At 41.6% G+C, this 23,383-nt stretch overlaps 1 protein-coding gene and 1 pseudogene across 1 annotated transcript in view; both read right to left on the bottom strand.

Moving 5' to 3' along the window:
- The window catches only part of F9 (coagulation factor IX), a 32,760-nt gene extending 20,206 nt beyond the window's left edge, over nt 1-12,554 (bottom strand). The window contains exons 1-4 of the mRNA XM_059158175.1: nt 12,301-12,554; nt 6,764-6,927; nt 6,551-6,575; nt 1,718-1,831 (exon numbers count right to left, since the gene is read on the bottom strand). Of these exons, the coding sequence (XP_059014158.1) occupies nt 1,718-1,831; nt 6,551-6,575; nt 6,764-6,927; nt 12,301-12,388 (391 nt within the window). The 5' untranslated portion in view covers nt 12,389-12,554. The remainder of the gene's footprint in view (nt 1-1,717; nt 1,832-6,550; nt 6,576-6,763; nt 6,928-12,300) is intronic.
- Nucleotides 12,555-14,254: 1,700 nt separating this feature from the next.
- LOC131821086 (ferritin heavy chain-like) overlaps nt 14,255-23,383 on the bottom strand; it is a 187,113-nt pseudogene continuing 177,984 nt past the window's right edge.

Here is a 23,383-nt window from a genome sequence, read left to right as displayed (position 1 = left end):
TAAATGTTATTACACTGCCACCTTTTCCTTTTGTTATCTTCTATTCTCTTTTTGTCTTTTAGCTCTCAAAGGGAGATGATCAGTGGGGTCCTCTTTAGTCCCCAAAAGATTTCTGAACAACATTACAGGTGACTTTTTTCCTTACCCTGTAGGACAGCTGCCGCTGCTGAGTTTCATTTTGTTTTATGCCTCTTTCATCTGTGTCGGGTGCATTGTTGGAAAGTCTTAATATATAGAAGTCTGCCAGTTTTCTACTCTTCGCCCTTAGTCAGGTAGCCTGTGCTGTTAAATTCTTTCCCTAGAATAGCATCTCCATTCATCTGGAGTTTCAGGAGAGAGAGGGAGACTCTGTCATTAGCATGGTGTGCCTTTCACAACCATAATACCAGTAATCTTGCATCCAGAAATAATAAGCAAGTAGGAGAAGGACTTGGGGATTTACTGCTCCAATTGCCAAAATCCCAAGGGGGGAGAATATTCTAGGCTATGAGGAGGAAAGAGGCATCCTGCTCCTAAATTTGCCATGTAACTTTTTCAGTGTAATCCACATAGTGAAATGCAGGAGTGAGCTCCGATTTTTGTCAACAAATTTAACATGGGAAGTGGTTACTGTGTGCAGAGAAGTGCCTGTTTGATGGAGAATTGGCCTCGCCATTTCTCAGTTCTATATTTCACTGTTTTCCACTGCCTGTGTTGACAACAATTTAGTCCTGAGTTCAAACAATTTTATGAGTTTGGTTTTCTTTGCATCTTGTAGATAGAAGTGTGGGTTTTGGGCAGACCAACTAAAGTTCAGGTTCAGGCCCAACCAAAGATAGCCTCTGTGATTTTGAGCTATCTGAGCTATATAATTTCTTCATCTGCACAGAATGGAGACAGTAATGGCACTGAGGGCCTACGGTTATACTGAGGATTAATAAATGAGGGGAGCGTCATTATCCCTTAATATTAGCTGCCATATATTAATTATTGTTGCTCTTACTGTGGTTTCTTAAACTCATCCAAGAAACTAGGACTACAGATCAAATGAATGTTCATAAGCTTGGAAAGTATATGCTTTACATGGTTCAATATTCAGCCTTTTGAAAAAAAAAGAAACCCTGTCCTGTGCAACAGCACGGATGAACCTGGAGTACATTACACTCAAGGAAACAAGCCTGTCACAGAAGGACAAACACTGCATGATTCTACTTATTTGAGGTGTCGAAAATAGGCAGACACATAGAAACAGAGAACACGGTTGTGCTTGCCAGGGGCCGAGGGAAAGAGAAATGGGGGAGCTGCTGTTCAGCCGGTATAAACTTTAAGTTATGCAAGATGTAGGCCTTCTAGAGAGGTGCTGTACTGTAAGCTTCAAAATTTGTTACAAGTACAGATCTCCTGGGGCACCTGGGTGGCTCAGTAAGCTAAGCGTCTGACTTTGGCTCAGGTCCTGATCCTAGGGTGTCTTGGGATCCAGCCCTTCGTGGGGCTCCCTGCTCAGCGGGGAGTCACCTTCTCCCTTTCCCTCTGCCCCTCCCCTTGCTCGTGTTCTCCCTCTGTCTCTCAAGTAAATAAAATCTTTAAAAAAAGAGTATAGATCTCCTGTTAAGTGTCCTTTACCACAATAAGAATGTTTTTAAGAGAAAATTATGATACATAAATATTGCACTTTCCGGTTTCATCTGCTTCCACAGGAAAATGTGGAACCACGAGTAATCAAAAAGTGGTTACTTACCTACTTCACAGTTCTTTCCTTCAAATCCAACTTGACACCAGCACTCATAGGAATTGATGTCATCTTTGCATACGCCGCCATTCAAACACGGATTGGACTCACACTGATCTCCATCTTTGAGATAGGTTAAGAAAGTTAAATTAGCAAATCAGGTGCTTCGAACGCCTCTGTGCACAGACTCCTGGGGAGCAGAGCCTGATTTTTGGGTCAGAGCTGCTGACGCTGCTGTTTAGGGGTTGCCCCCATCTTCCGGAATTTCCAAGAACAACCCGAACAAAGGTTCTTAGGCTACTACTGTCCTAGGAAGTTGCTCTGAGGAAGGCAGTTTATGCAACCAAGGGAAGAGGAAGAGGGAGAGGAAAGTCCGAGGTTAGACATGGACTATATGTGCCTGGGGGAAAAGGGTTTGCATTCCTTTCTTCCAGAACGATGACAAGTTGGTTCTAAACCAAATCCCAGCACTTCATCGGTTGGTAACTCTGTGTCACGCAGGGCCCACTACGGTAGGTCTTGCAGAACATGCGAGCTGAGGAGCACATGGTGCTTCCCCTCAGAGAACTGGCAGCCTCAGCTCGGAGCAAATGCCTCTACTTCCTTCTGGTATCATTAACTTTTTAAAAGTATAGTATGCAGTCATGGTTCGAGACAATGGAAGAGCCGCCAGAAGCGTCTCTCCCTGCTAAAAGAGACTCTGCTTTCTCTGACTTAGGTCAGAGAAGTGAGAAGTGAGAAGCAGCTTTTCTTTTTGTTAAAAAAATTTTTTGGCTGGGTGGTGGACATTGGGGAAGGATGTGCTATGGTGAGTGCTGTGAAATGTGTAAGCCTGATGATTCACACACCTGTGCCCCCCGGGGCGAAATAATACATTATATGTTAATAAAAAGTTGTCTTTAAAGTTGTAATTTTTAACATTTTGTTTTTTAAAAATTTTACTTTTATATTTAATCTGCAAAATAATACATTATATGTTAATAAAAATTGTTTTTAAAGTTGTAGTTCTTAAAGTTTTATTTAAAAAATTTTTATTTTTATATTTTATTTGCAAAATGATACATTATATGTTGATAAAAATTGTTTCTAAAGTTGTAATTTTTTAAAATTTTATTTTTTAAAATTTTATTTTTATATTTTATTTGCCAAATAATATATTACATGTTAATAAAAATGTTTTTAAAGTTGTAGTTTTTAAAATTTATTTTTTAAAAAGTTTTAATTTTAATTCCTGTTAGTTGACAAAACACTGCTATATTAGTTTCAGGTGAGAAACCACTTTTCCCACAAACAATTGAAAAGGAAAAGGTTCTGAAGTTCTGCTTTATTTATGTGTAAATTGGCTGTATTTCCTCTCTGCCTTTCCTGAAGTTTCTGTATTCACAGAGTTCTTGAGAGCCCTAGAAGACACCTGTGGTAGGAAACCATGAGGAAGAAACAGGCAAGAGGGGAAGGGTCAGGATGAGAAGGGAAGCTTTGAGTCTGGTTTCTGACAGCTCCTGCTCCATCCATACTTCTAAGGAAGCTGTTGGAGAAAGGGATGAATAGAACCAGAAGGGTGCCGGGTACACACTCGGAGCTAAAAGAAACAGCCCTGAAGACAAAATAAGAGCTAGGACAGCAAGAGTAAGAGGTCAAGATGGCCCAGCAATGAAAGAAAGAGAAAAGGGGAAAAGAAAGAGAAATTTCTAATTCTCGGTCCTACTTTGGAGCAAACCTTCCCCTTCCCCCTTCTAGCGGGGAGGTTGCTCGTAGGAGGGGGAGGTGTGGCTCACCTGTCACCCTCGGTCAGTAGGACGCGTCTAGCTCCTCTTGACTGAGGGCTCCTATCCCTTTCTCAGAAATAGTCCCTCCCTGGAAAATCTGCTTGCCATAAAGACTAGACCCTGTCCCCTCTAACCCCTTGACCCACTGTGCTCTTGCCCAGATAGTTCAATTTGTTCGAATTCTATGAAAACAAAATACGTTATCTCTGGTTTATTATTATTGATGTTCAAACTGGTCTAAAAAACGAGCTACATTTGCACTTTATATTATAGACCAGCGGATCTGAATTATTTAGGATGTTTCACTGAAAGGGTCTGGGCTTGCAGCCAGCTACACAGCAACTCATTTGCTGAGACATAGCTTTAAAACGAGTGTCATTTTATCCCGCATTTAGGCCTCCTTTGGGTGCTTGTGTGTGTGTACTTTGGGCTCAGGCGAAGCCACCGACAGTAGGGGTCAAAGACAACCAGGGACAAGGCCCTGTCCAAGTGAGAGCTTCCGGTTGTTGTTTAATGAGTAACAGCCCTGGATCTGAAGGCTGGGAGGGGTGATGGTGAGAGCAAGGGCTCGCTCTTTCGAGAACTTGGGTTCCCTTCTGGGCTCTGTGACTCCCCAACTGGATGACCTTTGGCAAGTCTTTGAGCCTCCCTAAGCCTGCGTGTCCCCTGTAAACTGAGGTTGATAATGCTCCGCTCGCTGGGTTGGTGTGCGGATGGAACAGGGCAGGCGCTCTGTGAACCGCCAAGAGCTTGACGGCCGCTGGCTCATGTGCCTGGACGATCTTTCTTTCTTCAACCAGGCCGTTGATAGTAGAGGACAAGGCCGGTGATAAGAGGATAGTGTGAGGGGCATGCACCTGGCAGTATGTGAAACACCATCAGCTCTTTTGGGGTGGTTAGGAAACTTGACTGCAACTGAGAAGAGGCGGGGAGCTCTTTTCTTTTGGCTTCTTTGTTCTGGTTTTTGGAGGATGAAGCAGTAGTGACGGAATCATGCCCCTGAGGTTTCTGAGATCTCTTTACTCTGGATGCGGTAAACAACATGGCCTTTGACCCAGAAGGCAGGGACTCAGCTTCAAAATATAGTGCTTAGGGGGTTCTGACCAACCCCTGCTGGGGAGTGGGGTGGGCAATGAACAGGTCGTGGGAATTTTTTTTTTTTTAAGATTTTGTTTATTTATTTATTTGACAGACAGAGATCACAAGTAGGCAGAGAGGCAGGCAGAGAGAGAGGAGGAAGCAGGCTCTCTGCCGAGTAGAGAGCCTGATGTGGGGCTCAATCCCAGGACTCGGGGATCATGACCCGAGCCGAAGGCAGAGGCTTTAACCCACTGAGCCACCCAGGCGCCCCAGGTCATGGGAATTTAAATACAGCCCGGAGTTTGTGGAGGCGGGTGGGGAAGTAGAAATTGATTTGCTTTAAAAATCTATCACAAGGGGGGGGGGCACCTGGGTGGCTCAGAGGGTTAAGCCTCTGCCTTCAGCTCAGGTCATGGTCTCAGGGTCATGGGATCGAGTCCCACATTGGGCTCTCTGCTCAACAGGAGCCTGCTTCTTTCTCTCCCTCTACCTTTCATTTCCTCTGTTTGTGCTCTCTCTCTGGCAAATAAATAAAATCTTAAAAAAAAAAAATCTATCACAAGGGGCACCTAACTGGCTCAAGTCGGTGGTGTGTGTGACTTCCGATCTCAGGGCTGTGGGTTCAAGCCCCGTGTTGGGGGTAGAGATTACTTAAAAAGAAAATCTTAAAAAATCACAAGATTTAAGTTTTTAAATGTAATGGAAATAAGGACTAAAAAGACTCATTTGGACTAACTGCAGGGGACTACCTGAGGAGAGCATTGGCCTGGTAGCCTGCATTACTAAAAGTAAGGAAAGGCTGAGAAAGTAAATGTAATGGAGTGGACTTCATCCTTCCTCAGAAGTTAAAAACAGAAGTGGAGAAATTGAGTTACTGGAGCATGAACAAGTTTCAGAATAGTGAGTGGAACCTAGCACTGGATATCCAATTGCTGGAACTCAGTGAATTTGCCGTCTAGGTTCTGTCCATGCGGATGGTCTCGCATAAGCCAACCTCTGGAACGGCTGCTGCCTCAATATCCTGCTGCTGGATTTTACATTAGTTTCAAAGCTCAGCTGTCATGGAAGTTTTTACTGTTCCTCCTTTTGGTCAATTCATTCAACAAATATTTACTCAGTGCTTCTGGACCAGGGAGTGTTTGAGGTACTGTTGACATCAATAAAACACTTGAACACCCCTGCCAGTGTGAAGCTTGAATTCTAATGAAGTGGGGAAAATAGATAATAAATTGTGGAAGTAAGCAGGTTTATTATATGTTACCTCCACTGGTGAAAAGTGCTGTGAAAAATAGGAGGAGGTTGTGGTACCTCAGTGATGCAGTTATGGGGAGGCAGGTTGAAGTACTAACAGGTAAGCAAGCTAGGCTTCATCGAGATGGTGACATTTGGGTGAAGAGCTGAAGGAAGGGAGGGAGCGAGCCTAGGCGAACTAGGAACGGTCTGGTCAGAGACCAAAGCGGAAGCAGGCCTGGAGTGCGCCGGGAGCAGCAGGGAGGCCAAGATGGCTGCCTCCTGTCCTCCCCACGAAGCCTCCCTCCCTGCCCCCACCCTGCATGTGAGGAGGAGAACAGGAGGAGAGAGTCTGAGGGCCAGTGGAAAAGGAGGGCCAGAACAATCGTGGAGGGGCTCGTAGGCCATCATAAGGGGGAGGACTTCGAAGCAGTAAACATTTAAGTCAGTCAGCATTTTCACGTTCTCTACTAAAGACTGAAAATTCTCAAACTCAGTCTCCAGGTGCACTCATCTCCGTTCCCTCCTTCCAGCTGCGTAGGGTGTGACAATGTCTTCTTGAAGCCCTCGGGAGGAGGAAGCCTATCTGCCAGCTGAAAGCCACCTGCGCCGCCATTAACCTGTCCTCTATCACCATTCAGTCTTGGGTAAAGGAGTCAGACCGTTTTTCACAGAGTTTAATCTATTGTCTGTTTATGCAGAGAAACAATGCATAATTCCCAAATGTTTCCTATACCAGCTAGAGGAAAAAAAAATAATTGCTTACCAACATATTGCTTCCAAAATTCAGTCTATAAAGAAAAAGAGGACAAGTTAGTGGTAGTACTCAAGATATTTTGGATTCGATTCCTTCCCTTTATAACATTTTTCGTACATATATATGGTTAGATATTTTAAAATTCCAAAGAGAAGTTTCTTTTTTTCTTTAGTTCTCTGTACTTTCCTCTGCGTCTGAAGAATATTATGTGGAAATACTCACGGTTTTTTCAGTGTTTTCAAAAACTTCTCGAGCTTCTTCAAAACTACACTTTTCTTCTATACATTCTCTCTCAAGGTTCCCTCGCACGAACTCTTCCAGTTTACCTGAATTATACCTCTTTGGCCGATTCAGAATTTTGGTGGCATTTTCGTGGTCAAGAAAAACTGAAATTTCAAAGAACGATTCTTTAGGTTTGGGAAAAAGAAAACATCATGAAAGCTAAATACATCTCTCAAGAAAGGCTTTGTTTTTAATCCAAGTAATCCCCAAACCAATTTATCTTTGGGGCACGGAGCCAAAATCTGTGATGTCCTCCTGGTACTGTATACACATGGAGATTTAGGAATTAAAATCCAATTTGGCTTTTAGTCAAGAGAGTTCCAGTAATGAAAGGTCAGATTCTCAGTCCTATTTGAATTTACTTTGGATGACAAAGAAAGTTCTCAAATAAGCAGTTAACTTTACACTTTGTCATCATTTGCAAATAGCTAATTGCAGATCCTTGCAGGGTGACCCATGACCCCAGCTGAGCTGTGTTCTCAGGACGCGGTTGCCCAAATGACTTTCCAACAAATTTCTCTTGGAAGAACAGAAGCCTAATAACGGCGGTCCAGCTGCAAACACAACCTCAGTGTCTGTCCCTAGATGTTAGAGAAAAACCACTGCATTAATTTGTTTATCTTCAGACTCACAACGCCTTCGGTTGGCATGTGTTAAGGGAATGCCGGTGACCAAAGTCTTTCTCTGGGATTTAGGATGTGACTGACTCGAGCTGTGTCTGCCTAGCCTTCAGGGATGCTCCTGATTCTCTCCTTCCCTCCCTCTCTCGCCACATTCAAATCTAAGACACACACACACACACACTCTCTCTCTCTATATATATATTTATAGATATAGATAGATAGATATAGACAGATATCTATCTATATCTATCTATATCTATAGATATCTAGATATCTATATCTATAGATATGTATATATAGATGTATATCTATACTATATCTAGACGTATATCTATGTATCTATACAGATATACGTCTATCTATAGATAGATATCTATAGATATATAGATAGATATGTACATATCTATAGATACCTATCTATCTAGGTAGATATTGAAAACATATCTATCTCTATAATTAATAACAGGAACTCAGGAAGTTGCTGGAATTGTTCCTTTCATCAGGGGACTATCTGGTATGATCTCAACAGGACCAGGTGCTTAGAAGATGAAGTTTCCAGGCATTTTGGGACTGCTTTCTCATGAATTCAAAAAAAAGAAGGAGGGAGAAGAAAGAAGGAAGGAGAAGAAGAAGAAGGAGGGGAAGGGGAAAGGAAAAAGGGAAGAGGAAGAGAAAGGAAGAAGGAGGGGGAGGGGGACTGTATTCCCTTCTTTCCATTGCAGCTGTTCCCTTGATGGAGGGGGTTTGAGGCCCCTGACAACCTCGCTTCCCCCTTGCTCTGCGAGTCCCCTTCGACTTCACTCTTTCTTTTTTTCTGGAATTTAGTTTAGACTTTTTTCTCTCCAATTCTTGACAGCTTTCTCCATTCCCTTCACACCGTCCTCCGTGCTGCAGTACCCACAGTGCCAACCGCTGGGTCAGTGCGGCCATCTGCCGCTGAGCACTGTGGGAGAAAACCACCAAGCTGCGCAGGGATACCGTCACACGGTGAGGCCGCCCTGCCAGGCCCTCCTCTCTGCTTGGCCCTGGGCAGCCCGACGATGGCACCTACACCTGTCCCCAGTTACAGTGTGACCGAGTGGAGGAACAAGGGTTTGCAATCAGATCAGACACACCTGGGTTTGAATGACACATTTGCCACCTGTTGGCTGTGAGATGTCAGGCAAGTGACAAAATCTCTGGAGCTTAACTTGGTCAAACGCAAAATGGGTCTAACAGTGGCATATAATAAGAATATCTACCTCACAGTGTTCTCAACAGGGTCCGTGAGATAATACATGCACCTGGTAATGGTGTACGCTGCTTCTCTCTCTCTCTCCCTGTCCCTTTCATGCTGGCCTGACTGCCTGTTTCTCAGTTCCCTCTAACGCCTTCATACTGGTGCCTTCACACTCCATTTTAGTGCTTTTCCTGTGGCCCTTTCCCTTCTTTACCCCGACCCACATAATGAAATGACTATTGTCAGTCAGGATCAGCGATGACTTCCTAAAGATCATTGGGAGTTTCTGTACTTGGTCACAGCTCTGAAACATTTCCACGGCTTGATCTCCCCCGCCCCTCCGCGGTACTCTTTCCATGAAGTCACTCTACTGGCTCCTCCCTGCTCTCTTATTATTTATCCATCACTTGAACCAGTGCCTTCCCCTTTGCCTGCCCCTTCAATGTTCAGAGTTCGCTCAGGTTCCTGCCTCAGCCCGGTCGCGCCATAGTCTTGACCAGGGTGAGGTAGACAAGGCATCTAGGGAACAAAACGTGAGGAGACCCTGTGTCTCAGTGAGTGCAAGCAAGTACAGTTACACTCTAGGGACCTGCTTGCCTCCCCCTAGGTCGGCCCTGACTCTCTCGATGCTGGTTTCTGAGGGCTCGCTACAGCCAGGCCTGTGCCAGCCGCCATGTTCTCCGTGCTGACTTCCGGGACCCTCACGCACACCATGGGGGCTGCCCTTTCTACAACAGTGGGTTCCAAATGTCCACCTCTGGCCAGATCTCTCTTCTGAATTCCAGACCCTGTTTCCAGCTCCCCCACTGCGCACTGCCCTGCGACGAATCAGAGCTGATGTTTCTCTAATACTTCCGAAGGGCTGGACCCTGTGCTCAGTGCTTTGGGGTCATTATTTCATTCCGTCCTCACAGCAGTCCCACGAGATAGGGACTGTCATCTCATTGTAAGCCAGAGGAATGGAGCTTCGGAGAGGTGAAGTCCCGTGGCCCAGTTAACACACTGAAGTGGCAGAGCCAGGATTTTGACGTTGGTGCTCAGACTGCATAGCCCGTGCTCAGAGGTACAATGCTGTGTCCTGTAATCACGTCAGATGCCCAGTTCACACCCTCCACGCTTCTCTGAACCTGTTCCCCTTCCACACCCAGATGGTTTCAGTGGAGGGGGGGTGACAGGGACTAAAGTGTACACGTACCAGGATGAGCACTGAGTAATGTATCCCATCGTTGAGTCGCTCACTATGTTGTACCCCCCCAAAACTAATATAACACGGTATGCTACCCATACTGGAATTGAAATAAAAAACCTAATAAGAAAAAAAAAAGAATGTTGCCAAACTGAGCATTCTCAGTGAGCCATCGGTGCTATTCACGTTTACGCTTCTGATGACCCAGTAATTGGGTTCTGCTGTCCAAGCTCCTTCACTGTGGAACTTCATTATCTGATGACCTGACCCTGTCTTGCTATCCTACCTCACTTGTCATATTTAATATTCAAAACCTACTGCGTTCCTGAAAGGCCTCACATTCTTTGTGGATCTAGATTTTTTTTTTTTTAAAGATTTTATTTATTTATTTGACAGAGAGCGAGAGAGGGAACACAAGCAGGGGAAGTGGGAGAAGGAGAAACACGCTCCGCATGGAGCAGGAAGCCCAATGCAGGGCTCAATCCCAGGACCCAGGATCATGACCTGAGCCAATGGTAGATGTTATCCAGGGGCCCCTGGATCTGGATCTTAGTACACATGTGATTCTCTCTGTGTGTAATGCCCTAGATCAGACAGTTAGGGAGGGGGACCTACTCATCTTTTAGGACCCAACCCAAGATACTGTCGGTCAAGTGTTTTCCCAGTTAACATATTCCTTCCTCTGTGGTCTTTTAGCACCTGGCACACATTTTGTCACTGTACCTTGACTCTGTGGTGCTTTAGGTCAGAGAGGGAGTCTGGCTTATCCCTGTACCCCGAAACCTCACCCCAGCACCTGGCCCCATAGTAGTTGCTCGGTTTTGTCAAGTTCTGTAAAGTGTATGGACCGAAGTTCTCTTTCATTCATTCATTTCATGCATTCATTCGGAACAAAAGACAGCTCAGCCCATACACCTTATAAAACGGAATGATTTCACAGACAATTTTGGTTTTAAAATCCTAAATGGATGCAAATAATACCTGAGAGCAGCAGTCATGAAAATGTAACATCTCTGAAAGGCATTCATAGAAACTGCTTTTAGAAGCCAGTGACCATTGAGGAGCGGAGCTGCACGAGTGCTGACTATCCTGACGGAAATTCCCCTGGCTCTCTCCACAATGGCCCGTTATCTCTGACCACAGTGACTCCACAATGACACTGTCTTTCTCCTCAGTATTGTCTGAGGGTCATAGATTAGCCTCTCTTCGGGTTTATCTCTTCTCGCCACTATTTCCCCAACACTGAAATTCTTGACTCTCTCCCCTACCCCCACCATATCTTTCCTTTTCCCCAACATCTGAGGTCTTCAAGGGAGCAGCAGCCCTCTTGAAATGTCCATTATCTCACCACTTATCCTGAAGGAAGGGCTTGCATCTTTTGTCCTCCTAGGTCTCACACGGATGAGATATGTGTAAAGACGTAGCTTTATGTCCTATTTTGTGAATTTCCAGCTAAATTTCTTTATTTCTCTACTCTACCCACTTGGCTAGTTTGATTTAACCTTTGTGTTCTCAGATCATCATTTCTGCATTTCAGTCTGACATCATGTCTGGAATGGGAAACACGGGGCCAGTCTGTTTTTCGGGGACCCTTAGGGTTGGCACCCCTGATCCCGGCGCTGTCAGCCACTAGATTTGATTATAGTAGGTTGACAAGTAAGGGTGATAAATGCTTCCTGTGAGAACACACTGTTTGCCTAAATGGGGTAATTTCCTCCCTGTGTGCCTGCCTTTGGGAAATGCATAAAGTCACTGAAGTTGTGAAAAAAACCAAATGATACACTTTGCATTAACTAAGTTCCTACTTCTTACGTCGATTCTTGGGTTTGTTTTGCTCAAGTGAGTATTGGATTTACCCATGTATTAACTCTGCTATGTTTAGAATCAGAAACAAAATAATTTTTCCTAATTCATGAAACACTTTAGGGATAAGTAACAACTTAGTAATGAAAAGTTTGTTGTAAATAAAACTTAAAATCATAGGTGTATGATTTTAGGGATATTTAAAATTAGAGGCTTGCCTCATTACATAGTTGTAAAATTTTGAAACACGTCAGATACTTTAAAATCAAACTTTGTGTGTAAATAAGGCCATCGTTAATGTCTTCTTCATAGTCTGCTGTTTCCTGGTTGAAACATTTTTCCCACTCTTACTTTTCTTTACCTAAGGAGGCGACTGTTTCCTAAGCAGAACTATGTTGTCAAATCACAAGCCTAACAGTGTCCATTAAAAATAAAGTACCCTAAGCATTGTAGATCTATTTAGTTTTAACAGTTAAGAAGACACAGCTACCAGAAAGCCAGTATTTGCCAACCCACATGCTGACAACTAGAATCTTAAACATTGCTGTCAAATCCTGTAATCATTACTTAGTGGAGAAGATAGTGCCAGACATTTCTATATCTAAAAGACAAGCATGCTCAATGTATCTTTAAAAAGGAAACAAACCTGTACATTCAGCACTGAGAAGACATCCTAAAAGGCAGATGGTGATGAGGCCCGGTGATTCTGCCATGATCCTGTTCAGGCACTGCATAACCTTTGCTGACGAATTGTGCAAGTAGCAAGGTTGACCGATTGCTCCAAAGTACAAGCTGAGCTGTATTTACTTCTGGGAAACAATGTGCATCTCCCTTAGTGGGTCTTTGGGCTATTTCCAGTGGCCTCTTGGGTGAAGTGAAGAGTATAGACTGTGTTCGTCTTTAAAACTTCACCTCTCGTTCCATGGGCTTCTGTCACTGTGGCTGATTGGAGGCTGAAGCAGGAAGTGACACATCATCAGAACGGGGTTGGGGGAGGTGTATAATGGCAACTGCTGTGGCAGCAGAATTCCTCGGTGGGATCCATTTTTAACTTTGTCAGGGAGCACTAAGGTCATATAGTTTAACAGTAAAGAGACAACGGTTCCTGAGTGGTTCAGTCGGTTAAGTCTCCAACTCTTGGTTTTGGCTCAGGTTGCGATCTCAGGGTTGTGGGGTGGAGCCCCATGTTGGGCTCCATGCTCAGCACAGAGTCTGCTTGAGATTCTCTCTCCCTCTCCCTGTGCCCCTCCTTCCACTAGCATTCTTTCTGAAATAAATAAATAAATCTTTAAACAAAAAAGTAAAGAGACAGAACAGTCATTTGGTTCTACCTTCAAACATTTCCCGTGCTTACCTACATTTAATCACCTGGTGGATCCTTCATGTTTCTCCTCAGAAGGAGCTTATCAACCTTCTGGTGCCACTTACCCATAGAGTGAAATGTGAGGACCCTGTCTCGGTACATATGTATATATGTATGTATGTGTGCTGTCATAACTCGTTGTGTTTTAATTTGTATTTCCCCAACAGCTAATGATGTTGAATACCTTATAGTTTACTGACTCTCTGTATATCCTCTTGAGTGAAATGTATGTTCATGTTTTTTGTCTATCTTCCAATAAGGCTCATATTTTACCATTCGATTTTAGAGCTTTTTTAAAAAAATATTATGGCTATGAGTCCTTTCTCAGATACAGGGTTTGCAAATACTGTTTCCAAGACCGTAGCTTGTATTTTCATCCTCATAACTGAGTCACATAGCAAAAGTTTTAGATTTGGATGCAGTTCAATTTATCCTTTTATAAAAACTTTTATTTGTTTATTTAGCATGCATGTGAGCTGGCGAGGAGCAAAGGGCGACAGAGAGAATCTCAAGCAGACAACACACTGAGTGCTGAGCCTGACATGGGGCTTGAACTCATGGCCCCAAGATCATGACCTGAGCCTAAATCAAGAGTCAGACACTTAATCAACTGAGCCACCCAAGTACCCCTCAGTTTATCATTTTTTAATAGATCATGCCTTAATGTCCACATTTAGAACTCTTCCACTAATGCTAATCCATAAGCTTTTTCTCATCTAAAAAATATTTTATAGTTTCACACTTTAGATTTATTCTGGTGTGCCATTTTGAGTTAATTTTTATAAGGTACGAGGTTTAGATTGATTTTCTTTTTGGCCTATAGATGTCTGATTCCTCTAGCACCATTTATTAAAAAGATAATCCTTGCTCTGTTGAATTGCTTATGCAGTTTTTTTCCCCCCACAAATCAGTCGAGTATATTGGTTTGGGTATATTTCCAGGTTTCCTCTTCTGTTCCATTGCTGCATGTGTTTACCCTCTGCCAACCCCACACTGCCTTGATTGCTGTAAGCTTTTATATCAGGTAGAGTGATTTCTCCCACTTTAATATTTTGTGGCAAGATTATTTGGGGGGGTTACCACATAAATTTATTTTGAAGGAATATTACAAATGAAAGAAGTTAAATTGATGTTTTGGTATAACTTACAGAAATAGTATAAATGTAACCCAACATGCATGCATTGCCTTGGTGACCAGGGAGGTCACCCTTGAGGCTATGGGAAGACAGCCTAAGGCTTAGCTCTCATTATCACTGTTTCCCAGGGTGTGCTTGTCAGAAAGATACTCTGCCATGCCAGGTTAGGGAGCCCCCCATCTTGCTCAGGTTGGTTACATGGTCACCCAGTTCTTTGATGGATTTTACCAGACCCAGGTAATGACTCTCAGTGAAGGCCCACAAACGGCATCATTTTTTTTCAGTGGCCAGTTTGTCCAGTTCCAGTGGTGACTGACTGATGCTCTTTCCCAAGTGTAATGCACACCGCATTGCATTAGGTCCATTTTCCCAGTAATCATGGTCCAGTTCCTTGATATCCTGAAGGAAGATTTGGCCACCATGTTGGTCCTGCAGCTTCCTCAGTTTCTCAGCTCACCATCTTCTCCTAAGATCGGTGAAGGAAATATTTGGCAAAGTTCTTCGAAGTCACATCTTTGTGGTCAAAGTAGTAAGACACAGATGGGGAGACATAGGTATAGAGCTCCACGTGGGTCTGGCGATTGAGGGCGGCCTCTGAGTCCTGGTGGTAGTTCTGGTGCAACTGTAAGAGGGATGTAGTCATCACGGCAGCCACCGAGGAGAGGCAGTGTCAAGTGGCAGTGGCTGCATAGCGCTGCAGTGGCAATGGGGGCCTTGGGACGGTCTGTGGGTACTGTGAGGAGATGGCAGAGGGTTGACTCTGAGCAGCCACCGGGGGGGGGGGGGGGGGGAACAAGTGCTGGGTTCTGTCCAAGCACTGTTGAAGTAGGAAACTTCACTGACTCTCGGTGGAGACTCAATATTCTGTGGCAAGATTGCTTTAATTATTCTTGGTCCTGTAACATTTTATATAAGCTTAAAAATAATCTTATCTGTAGTACAAAAACCTTTGCTGGAGTTTTGATAGGGATTTCGTTAAACCTGTATTTAAATTTGGAGGAACTGACATCTTCATTGTGTTGAGTTTTCCAGTTGATGGGTGTGGTCTGGACATGTATTTCCATTTCTTTAGGTCTTTGCTTTTTTTCACCAGCATTTTGTGATTTTTAGCATATAGATTTTATATAGTTGACCCTTGAACAAGACAGGTTTGAACTGCACGGGTCCACTTACATGCAGATTTTTAAAAAGATTTTATTTGAGACAGAGCATGAGCTTGAGTGGGGAAGGAGCAGAATGGGAGGGAGAGGGACAACCAGACTCCTGCTGAGCAGGGAGCTAACCCAGGGCTTGATCCCAGGATAGTGAGATCATGACCGGAGATGTAGTCAGAAGCTTAACTGACTGAGCCACCCAGGCGCCCCTGGGGATCCTTCCCTTCCCTTCCCTGCCCTTCCCTTCTTCTTTTTGAGTATAGTTGACACATAGTGTTACATTAGTTCCCTGTATACAGCATAGTGATTTGACAAACTTATACATTATGCTATATTCATTGCAAGTGAAGCTGCCATCTGTCCTGATACATCACTATCACAGTATCATTGACTGTATTCCTTATGCTGTGACTTTTATTCCCATGACTTACTTATTCTGTAACTGATAGCCTGTATCTCCCACTCTCCTTTACCATTTTGCCCAAGCCCAACCGTCTTTCTCTCTGGCAACCATCAGTTTGTCCTCTGTATTTATAGGTCAGTTTTGCTTTCTGTTTATCCTTTTTTTTTTTTTTAAAGATTCTTCTAATGAGTGAAAATCCTATGGTATTTGTCTTTCTCAGTCTGACTTATTTTACTTAGCATGATACCCTCTAGGTCCATCCATGTTGTTTCAAATGGCACTACCTCATCATTTTTTATGGTTGCATAATATTCCATCGTGTGTGTGTGTGTGTGTGTGTGTGTGTACACACACACACCACATCTTCCTTACCCATTTGTTTACTGAAGGACACTTCAATATTGTAAATAATGCTTCAGTAAACATAGGGGTACATATATCTTTTCAAATTAGTGTTTTCATCTTCTTTGGGTAAATACCTAATAGAGGAACTATTGGTTCATGTAGTATTTGTTTTTAATTTTTTGAGGACTCCATACTTTTTTTCACAGGGACTGTATTAATTTGCATTCCCATCAATAGTTCCTTTTTCTTCACATCCTTGACAACACTTGTTTCTTGTCTTTTTGATTTCAGCCATTCTCTGAGGTGTAAAGTGGTATCTCATTGTGGCTTTGATTTGCATTTTCCTGATGATGAGTGATGTTGAGCATCTTTTCACATCTCTTGGCCATCTGGATGTCATCGTCTTAGGAAAATGTCTGTTCAAGTGTCCTGCCCATTTTTAAATCAGATTGGTTTTTTGGTGTTGAGTTGTATAAGTTCATTATATATTATAGATATTAACCCCTTGTCAGAGATGTCATTTGCAAATATCCTCTCCCAATGCATAGGTTGTCTTTTGGTTTGCTTGATGGTTTCCCTTGCTGTGCAGAAGCTTTTTATTTTGAAGTAGTCCCCCAAATTACTTTTTGCTTTTGTTCTCCTTGCCTCAGGAGGCACATCTAGAAAAATGTTGCTATGGCCAGTGTCAGAGAAATTACTCTCCGTTCTCTTGTAGGATTCTTACTGTTTCAGATCTCACATTTAGGCTTTAATCCATTTTGAGTTTATTTTTGTCTGTGGTGTGGGAAAGTGGTCCAGTTTCATTCTTTTACATGTTGCTGTCCAGTTCTCCCAGCACCGTGTAGTGAAGAGACTGTCTTTTCCCCATTGTATATTCTTGCCTCCTCTGTCATAGATGAATTGACCATATAATTGTGGGTTTATTTTAGGGCTCTTTATTCTTTTCCACTGATCTCTGTGTCTATTTTTTTTTTCCAGTGCCATACTGTTTTGATTACTATGGCTTTGTAGTATGTCTTGAAATCTGGGATTGTAATACCTCCAGCCTTGTTTGTCTTTCACAAGATTGCTTTGGCTATTTAAGGTCTTTTTTAGTTCCATACAAATTTTAGTATTGTTTGTTCTAGGTTTGTGAAAAATGCTGTTGATATTTTGATAGTGATTGCACTGACTGTAGACTGGTTTGGGTAATGTGGACATTTTAACAACAGTATTCTTCCAATCCATGATGGAATATCCTTCCACTTGTTTGTGTCATCTTCAGTTTCTTTCATCACTGCTTTATCGTTTCAGAGTATAGGTCTTTCACTTCTTTGGTTAAGTTTACTCCTAAGTATTTTATTCTTTTGGTCCAATTGTAAATGTTGTTGTTACTTTCTCTTTCTGCTACTTTGTTATTATATACATGGGTTCCTTACAGTCCTCTAAATGTATTTTTCTTATGATTTTCTTATTAATATTTTCTTTAGCTTATTTTATTATAAGAATACAGTATAAAATACATATAAAATACATGTTAATCAACTGTTTATGTTGTTGGTAATGCTTCAGTCAACAGTAAGCTATTGGTTGTTAAGTTTTGGGGGTCTGAAAAGGTATACAGGGATTTTCAACTATATGGGGTTTGGCATCCCTAAGCCCCATGTTGTCAGGGGTCAACTGTACATGTTTTGGTGGGTGTATATCTACATATTTCATTTTCTTTGGAGTAATTTTAAATACTACTGTGTTTTTAATTTGTTTTCCCATACACATTGGAATGCAGTTGATTTTTGCACATTGATTTTATATCTTCTGACCTTGATGAAAGCACTCCTAGTTCTAGAAGTTTATTTTTCTTTTTGTAGATTGCTTGAGGTTTTCTATGATGAAATCTGTAATTTCATATTATTTGCAAATAGGTATAGTTTTATTTCTTCATTTTCAATCTATATGCATTTATATATATATATAATATGTATATATATAATACGTATATATATACACATATGTATATATATCTAACTATAATTGTTAGAACTCTCAGTACTATGTTGAATCACAGTGGTGAAACAAAAAAATCCTTGTCTTAAACCAAGAAACAGATTCTTAACTACAGAAAACAAACTGATGGATACCAGAGAGGATGAGGATGGAGGGACGGGTGGACTAGGTGATGGGGATTGTAAAGTACACTTATCATGATGAGCACTGAGTAATGTATAGAATTCTTGAATCACTATATTGTACACCTGAATCTAATATAACACTCTGTGTTAACTCTACTGGAATTAAAATGAAAAACTTAATAAAAATTCCTTGACTTGTTCCTGATCTTAGTGGGGGAAAGTATTCCGTCTTTCTACAATACATACAATGTTAGATGTAGGCACTTCATAGATTTTCTTTATTGAGTTGAGGGTAATATTCCTCTTTTCTGAACCAAGAATTTTTTTAAAGATCATGGATGGATACTGGATTTTGTCATGCTTTTTCTCTGTCAATTGACAGGGTCATAGCATTTTCCCTTTTTAGCTTCTTGATAATGTGGAATATAGTGGTTGACTCTCAAATGCTGAAACAGCCTTGCATACCTAGAAAATCCCACTTGGTCATGGTATATATATTTGTATATTGTCAGATTTAGTTGCCTATTGTTGAGGATTTTTGCATGTAATTTCATTAGTGATATTGATCTTTTTTCTTTTTTGTACTTTGTCTGGTTTTATATATGGTGATAATGGTCTCCTAAAATGAGTTGGGAAATTCTCCCTCATTTTTGTGTTCAGGAACAGTTTATGTAAAGTTGAAGTTAATTATTTGTATGTTTGGTAGAATTCCTCAGTGAAACAGTATAGTTCTGGAGATTTCTTTTTGGGGAATTTTTAAATTTTAAATTCAGCTTCTTTCATGGTTGTAGGGCTATTCAACTTATTCATCTTGTTTGAGCTTTGCTGGTTTGTTGTCTTCAAGGAATTTGTCTATTTCTTCTAAGTTGTTGAATTTATGAGCATAAAGTTGTTTGTAGTTTTGTATTCCCTTATTACATTTTGATGGTTGCAGGTTCTATAGTAATAGTCTCTATTTTATTCCTGATATTGGTGGTTTGTTTCTTCTCTTTTTATTTCTTGTCAGTGTTGCCAGAGGTTTATCAATTTTATTGATTTTTTCCAAAAGAAACACGTTTTTATTTAATTATTTTTCTCTATTGTTTTGTTATTAATTTCATTGGTTTCTGCTCTTATATTTAGTATTTTCTTCCTCCTGCTTGCTTTTTTTTTCCTTGTGTTTTCTTGAGTTAAGAATGTGGATTGTTTATTTGAAATCTTTTTTCATTCTAATATAATCATTATTGCTATACATTTCTTTCTTGGCACTGCTTCAGCTGCATTCCCCCAAAATTGATGTGTTATAATTTTATTCAGTTTGATGTATTTTTGGATTTCCCTCGAGACTTCCTCTTTGACACATGACTTATTTAAAAGGTACTTGTTTGATTTTCATATGATTAGATATTTTCCTTTTGTCTTTCTATTATTGACTTCTAGTTTGATTCTGTTATCGTCAGATAATACACTGTATAATTTCAATTTTTAAAATCTGTCTTATGACCCAGAATATGGTCTATATTTATAAATTTTCCATGGCTCTTGAAAAAAGATGGTATTCTGCTGTTGGGTGGAGTGTTGATTGTGTTGTTCACATGATGTGTGTTGCTAATTTTTTGTCTAGCAGTTCTGTCAGTTGCTGAGAGAGGGGTGTTGAAGTCCTCAACTATAATTTGAGATTTATCTGTTAATCTTTCCAGCTTGATCAGTTTTAGCATGTGTTTTGAGGTTCTGCTTTTTGGTGTACACAGTTAGAATCTTTTTTTTTTTTTTAAAGATTTCACCTATTTATTTGACAGGCAGAGATCATAAGTAGACAGAGAGGCAGGCAGAGAGGGGGAATCAGGCTCCCTGCTGAGCAGAAAACCCATTGCGGGGCTTGATTCCAGGACCCTGAGATCATGACCTGAGCTAAAGGCAGAGGCTTTAACCCACTGAGCCACCCAGGCGCTACACAGTTGGAATCTTTTTTTTTTTTTTTTAAAGATTTTATTTATTTATTTGACAGAGAGAGATCACAAATAGGCAGAGAGGCAGGCAGAGAGAGAGAGGAGGAAGCAGGCTCCCTGCTGAGTAGAGAGCCTGACATGGGGCTTGATCCCAGGACCCTGGGATCATGACCTGAGCCAAAGGCAGAGGCTTTAACCCACTGAGCCACCCAGGTGCCCCAACACGTTGGAATCTTTAAGATTTCCTGGTAGATTAATCTTTTTAGCATTCTGTGTCTCTCTTTATCATCTGTTTTGTTCTTTGCTCTAATGTTTATTTATTTTATTTTATTTTTAAAAAGATTTTTATTTATTTATTTGACAGAGAGAGATCACAAGTAGGCAGAGAGACAGGCAGAGAGAGAGGAAGGGAAGCAGGCTCCCTGCTGAGCAGAGAGCCTGATGTGGAGCTCAATCCCAGGACCCCGGGATCATGACCTGAGCCGAAGGCAGAGGCTTAACCCACTGAGCTACCCAGGCACCCCTGATATTTTTTTTTTAAGTAAACTCTGCCCCCATTGTGAGGCTTGAACTCATAACCCTGAGATCAAGAGTCACATACTGTACCAACTGAGCCAGCTAGGTGCCCCTGGTGTTTACTTTGATATTATTGTAGCCACTCTCTTGTTTTTACTATTAACAATTGCACAAAGTATGTTTCCCCTATCCTTTTACTTTCATCTTACTCATGTTGTTGAATTTGAAGTGTCTTATAAATAGTATCTAGTTGGGTTATGGTTTTTTTAACCACTCTGACAATTTCTGTCTTTTGGTGTATTTAGACCATTTGTACTAAATATTATTATTGATATGTTAGTGTTTAAGTCTGTCATTTTGTTATTTGTATTCTCCCTGCCCCAGTTGACATTCCTTAATTCTCTTTATATGCCTTTTTGTGGGTTACTTGAAACATTTTTAGAATTCTGTCTTGATTTATTTATAATTTTTAAGTGTAGCTTGTGTCATTTTTGTAGCTCTCGGTCTGGGTTTTTACGATGTACGTATGTGAGTTATCACAGTCTATTGGCATCAGTGTTTTAATACTTCAAGTGAAGTACGGAGCCTTACCTTGATTTTGGTTCCTTAACCTTCCTCACTTTTAAATGTCATTGTCTTGATAATCAGATGGTGTTTTTTGTTTTAATTATCAAATATGATTTATGAAACTCATGAAATATGTGTATATATATATTTTCAATTGCTTCACCCATTTATTTCTTCCTATCCAGTTCTTTCTTTTATCATTTGCATCTCTTTTAAAAACTTCCTTTAAGGGTTGCCTGGGAGGCTCAGTGGGTTAAGGTCTCTGCCTTCAGCTCAGGTCATGATCCCAGGGTCCTGGGATTGAGCCCCACATTGGGCTCTCTGCTCAGTGGGGAGCCTGCTTTCTCCTCTCTCTGCTTGCCTCTCTGCCTACTTGTCATCTCTGTCTGTCAAAGAAATAAAAATAAAATCTTTTAAAAAAATAAAAACTTTCTTTAAGTAGGAGGAGCAAGGTGGTGGAGGAGTAGGAGACCTAAAGTTTGTCTGGTCCCACGAGTTTGGCTAGATATCAAACCATTCTGAACACCTTCATATGCAACAGGAGATCAAAGAGAAGAATAGCAACAATTCTATGAATGGGAAAGCAACCACTTTCTGGAAGGTAGGATATATGGAGAAGTGAATCCAAGGCAATATTTGGGCAGATAGACCACAGAGGGAGGGAGCCTCCGTGGGCTGGGTCCCAGCAAGGGAGAGAGCAGCAGGGGACAAAATTGGGATTTTTAGAAGTTTGCTCTGCGTAGGGATGTTGCTCCAGAGGCTAAGGAACAGGTAGAGCCCTCATGGGGATAGTGTGATCTCAGGATCTGCAGGGTCACAGAAAGACTGGGCATGTCTGAGTCTGGAAGAGCTCTCAGGATTAGAGTAGGGAAGCCGGCTACAGAGACGGAGCCGAGGAGTGGGCTCTCAGCTTGGAGTTACCTTAATCTGTGATTGGAGACACAGTTGGACCAGTGCTCTTTGAAGCAGGAACCCCACAAGCAGCAGATCTGGGGAGTCCTCCTCCTTCCTCCCCCAGGAGGAGTGGCGCAGGGGCACACTGCAGGAATCTGGGTTTGGAGATAACAAATGGGACCTTGTGCCAGAGACAGAGATGCTTGGTCACAGGCTGAGTGAGCTCAAAGTGTAGCCAGAGACCAGGGAGATGGGAGGGATTGACTGCTTTTCTCTGAGGGTGCACTGTGGAGTGGGGCCCCGAGCTCTCAGCTCCTCCAGGCCAGAGACTGGGAGGCCGCCATCTTTGTTCCCATCCTCCAGGGCTTTACAGAAAGCATTCAGGGAACAGAAGCTACGCAGAGTGAACCCAAGCAGATTACTTAGCCTGGCCCCTGGCAAGGGTGGTGTAATTCTGTCTTGGGCAAAGACATTTGAGAATCATTGCAACAGGCCCCTCCCCCAGAAGATCAGCAAGAAATCCAGGCAAGACCAAGTTCACAGATCAATACCTGTAGAACTCCAGAGCTAGCGGAATACAGCGGGGAGAATTCATGGCTTTCCCCCCATGATTCTTTAGTCTTCCAAAGTTAATTTTTAAAAAATTTCTTTATTTTTTGGAATTTTTCTTCTTTCCTATTTTAGCCATCTTATCAATTCCTTTTAAAAATATTTATTAATTTTCATTGTTAAAGTCATATTCTTTTTTAAAATTTATTTTTTATTTTTATTTTTTTTAAAGATTTTTATTTATTTATTTGACAGAGATCACAAGCAGGCAGAGAAGCAGGCAGAGATAGAGGAGGAAGCAGGCTCCCCGCTGAGCAGAGAGGCTTAACCCACTTTGCCACCCAGGTGCCCCCCGTTACAGTCATATTCTAACCCTTCATTGTATTTAACCTTATTTTTTATATATATATGTTTTTCTTTCTTGAAAATTTTGGGATACAGTTTTTTCTAACAGACCAAAATATACTCTAAATCTAGTGTATGGCTTTGTTCTAGTCTCCTACCTGATCACATTCTCTCCTTTTTAAAAAAATTTTTTTTCATTCTTTTTTCAATTTCTTATCCTTTTTAAAAATCTTTTTAAAATTTTCATCTTTACAGCCGTATTCCGTTCCTTGCTCATATTTACCCTTGTTGTTGTATATATATATATGTTTTTCTTTCTCTAAAATGTTGGGAAGCAGTTTCTTCTAACAGACCAAAATACACCCAAAATCTAGTGTGTGGCTCTGTTCTATTCACCTACCTGATCATATTTTTCTCCCTT

Source organism: Mustela lutreola, chromosome X, assembly GCF_030435805.1.
Source record: "Mustela lutreola isolate mMusLut2 chromosome X, mMusLut2.pri, whole genome shotgun sequence".
Taxonomy (NCBI): Eukaryota; Metazoa; Chordata; class Mammalia; order Carnivora; family Mustelidae; genus Mustela; species Mustela lutreola.
The sequence above is the reverse complement of the archived record's forward strand: the minus strand, read 5'-3'. Positions and strand labels throughout refer to the sequence as shown.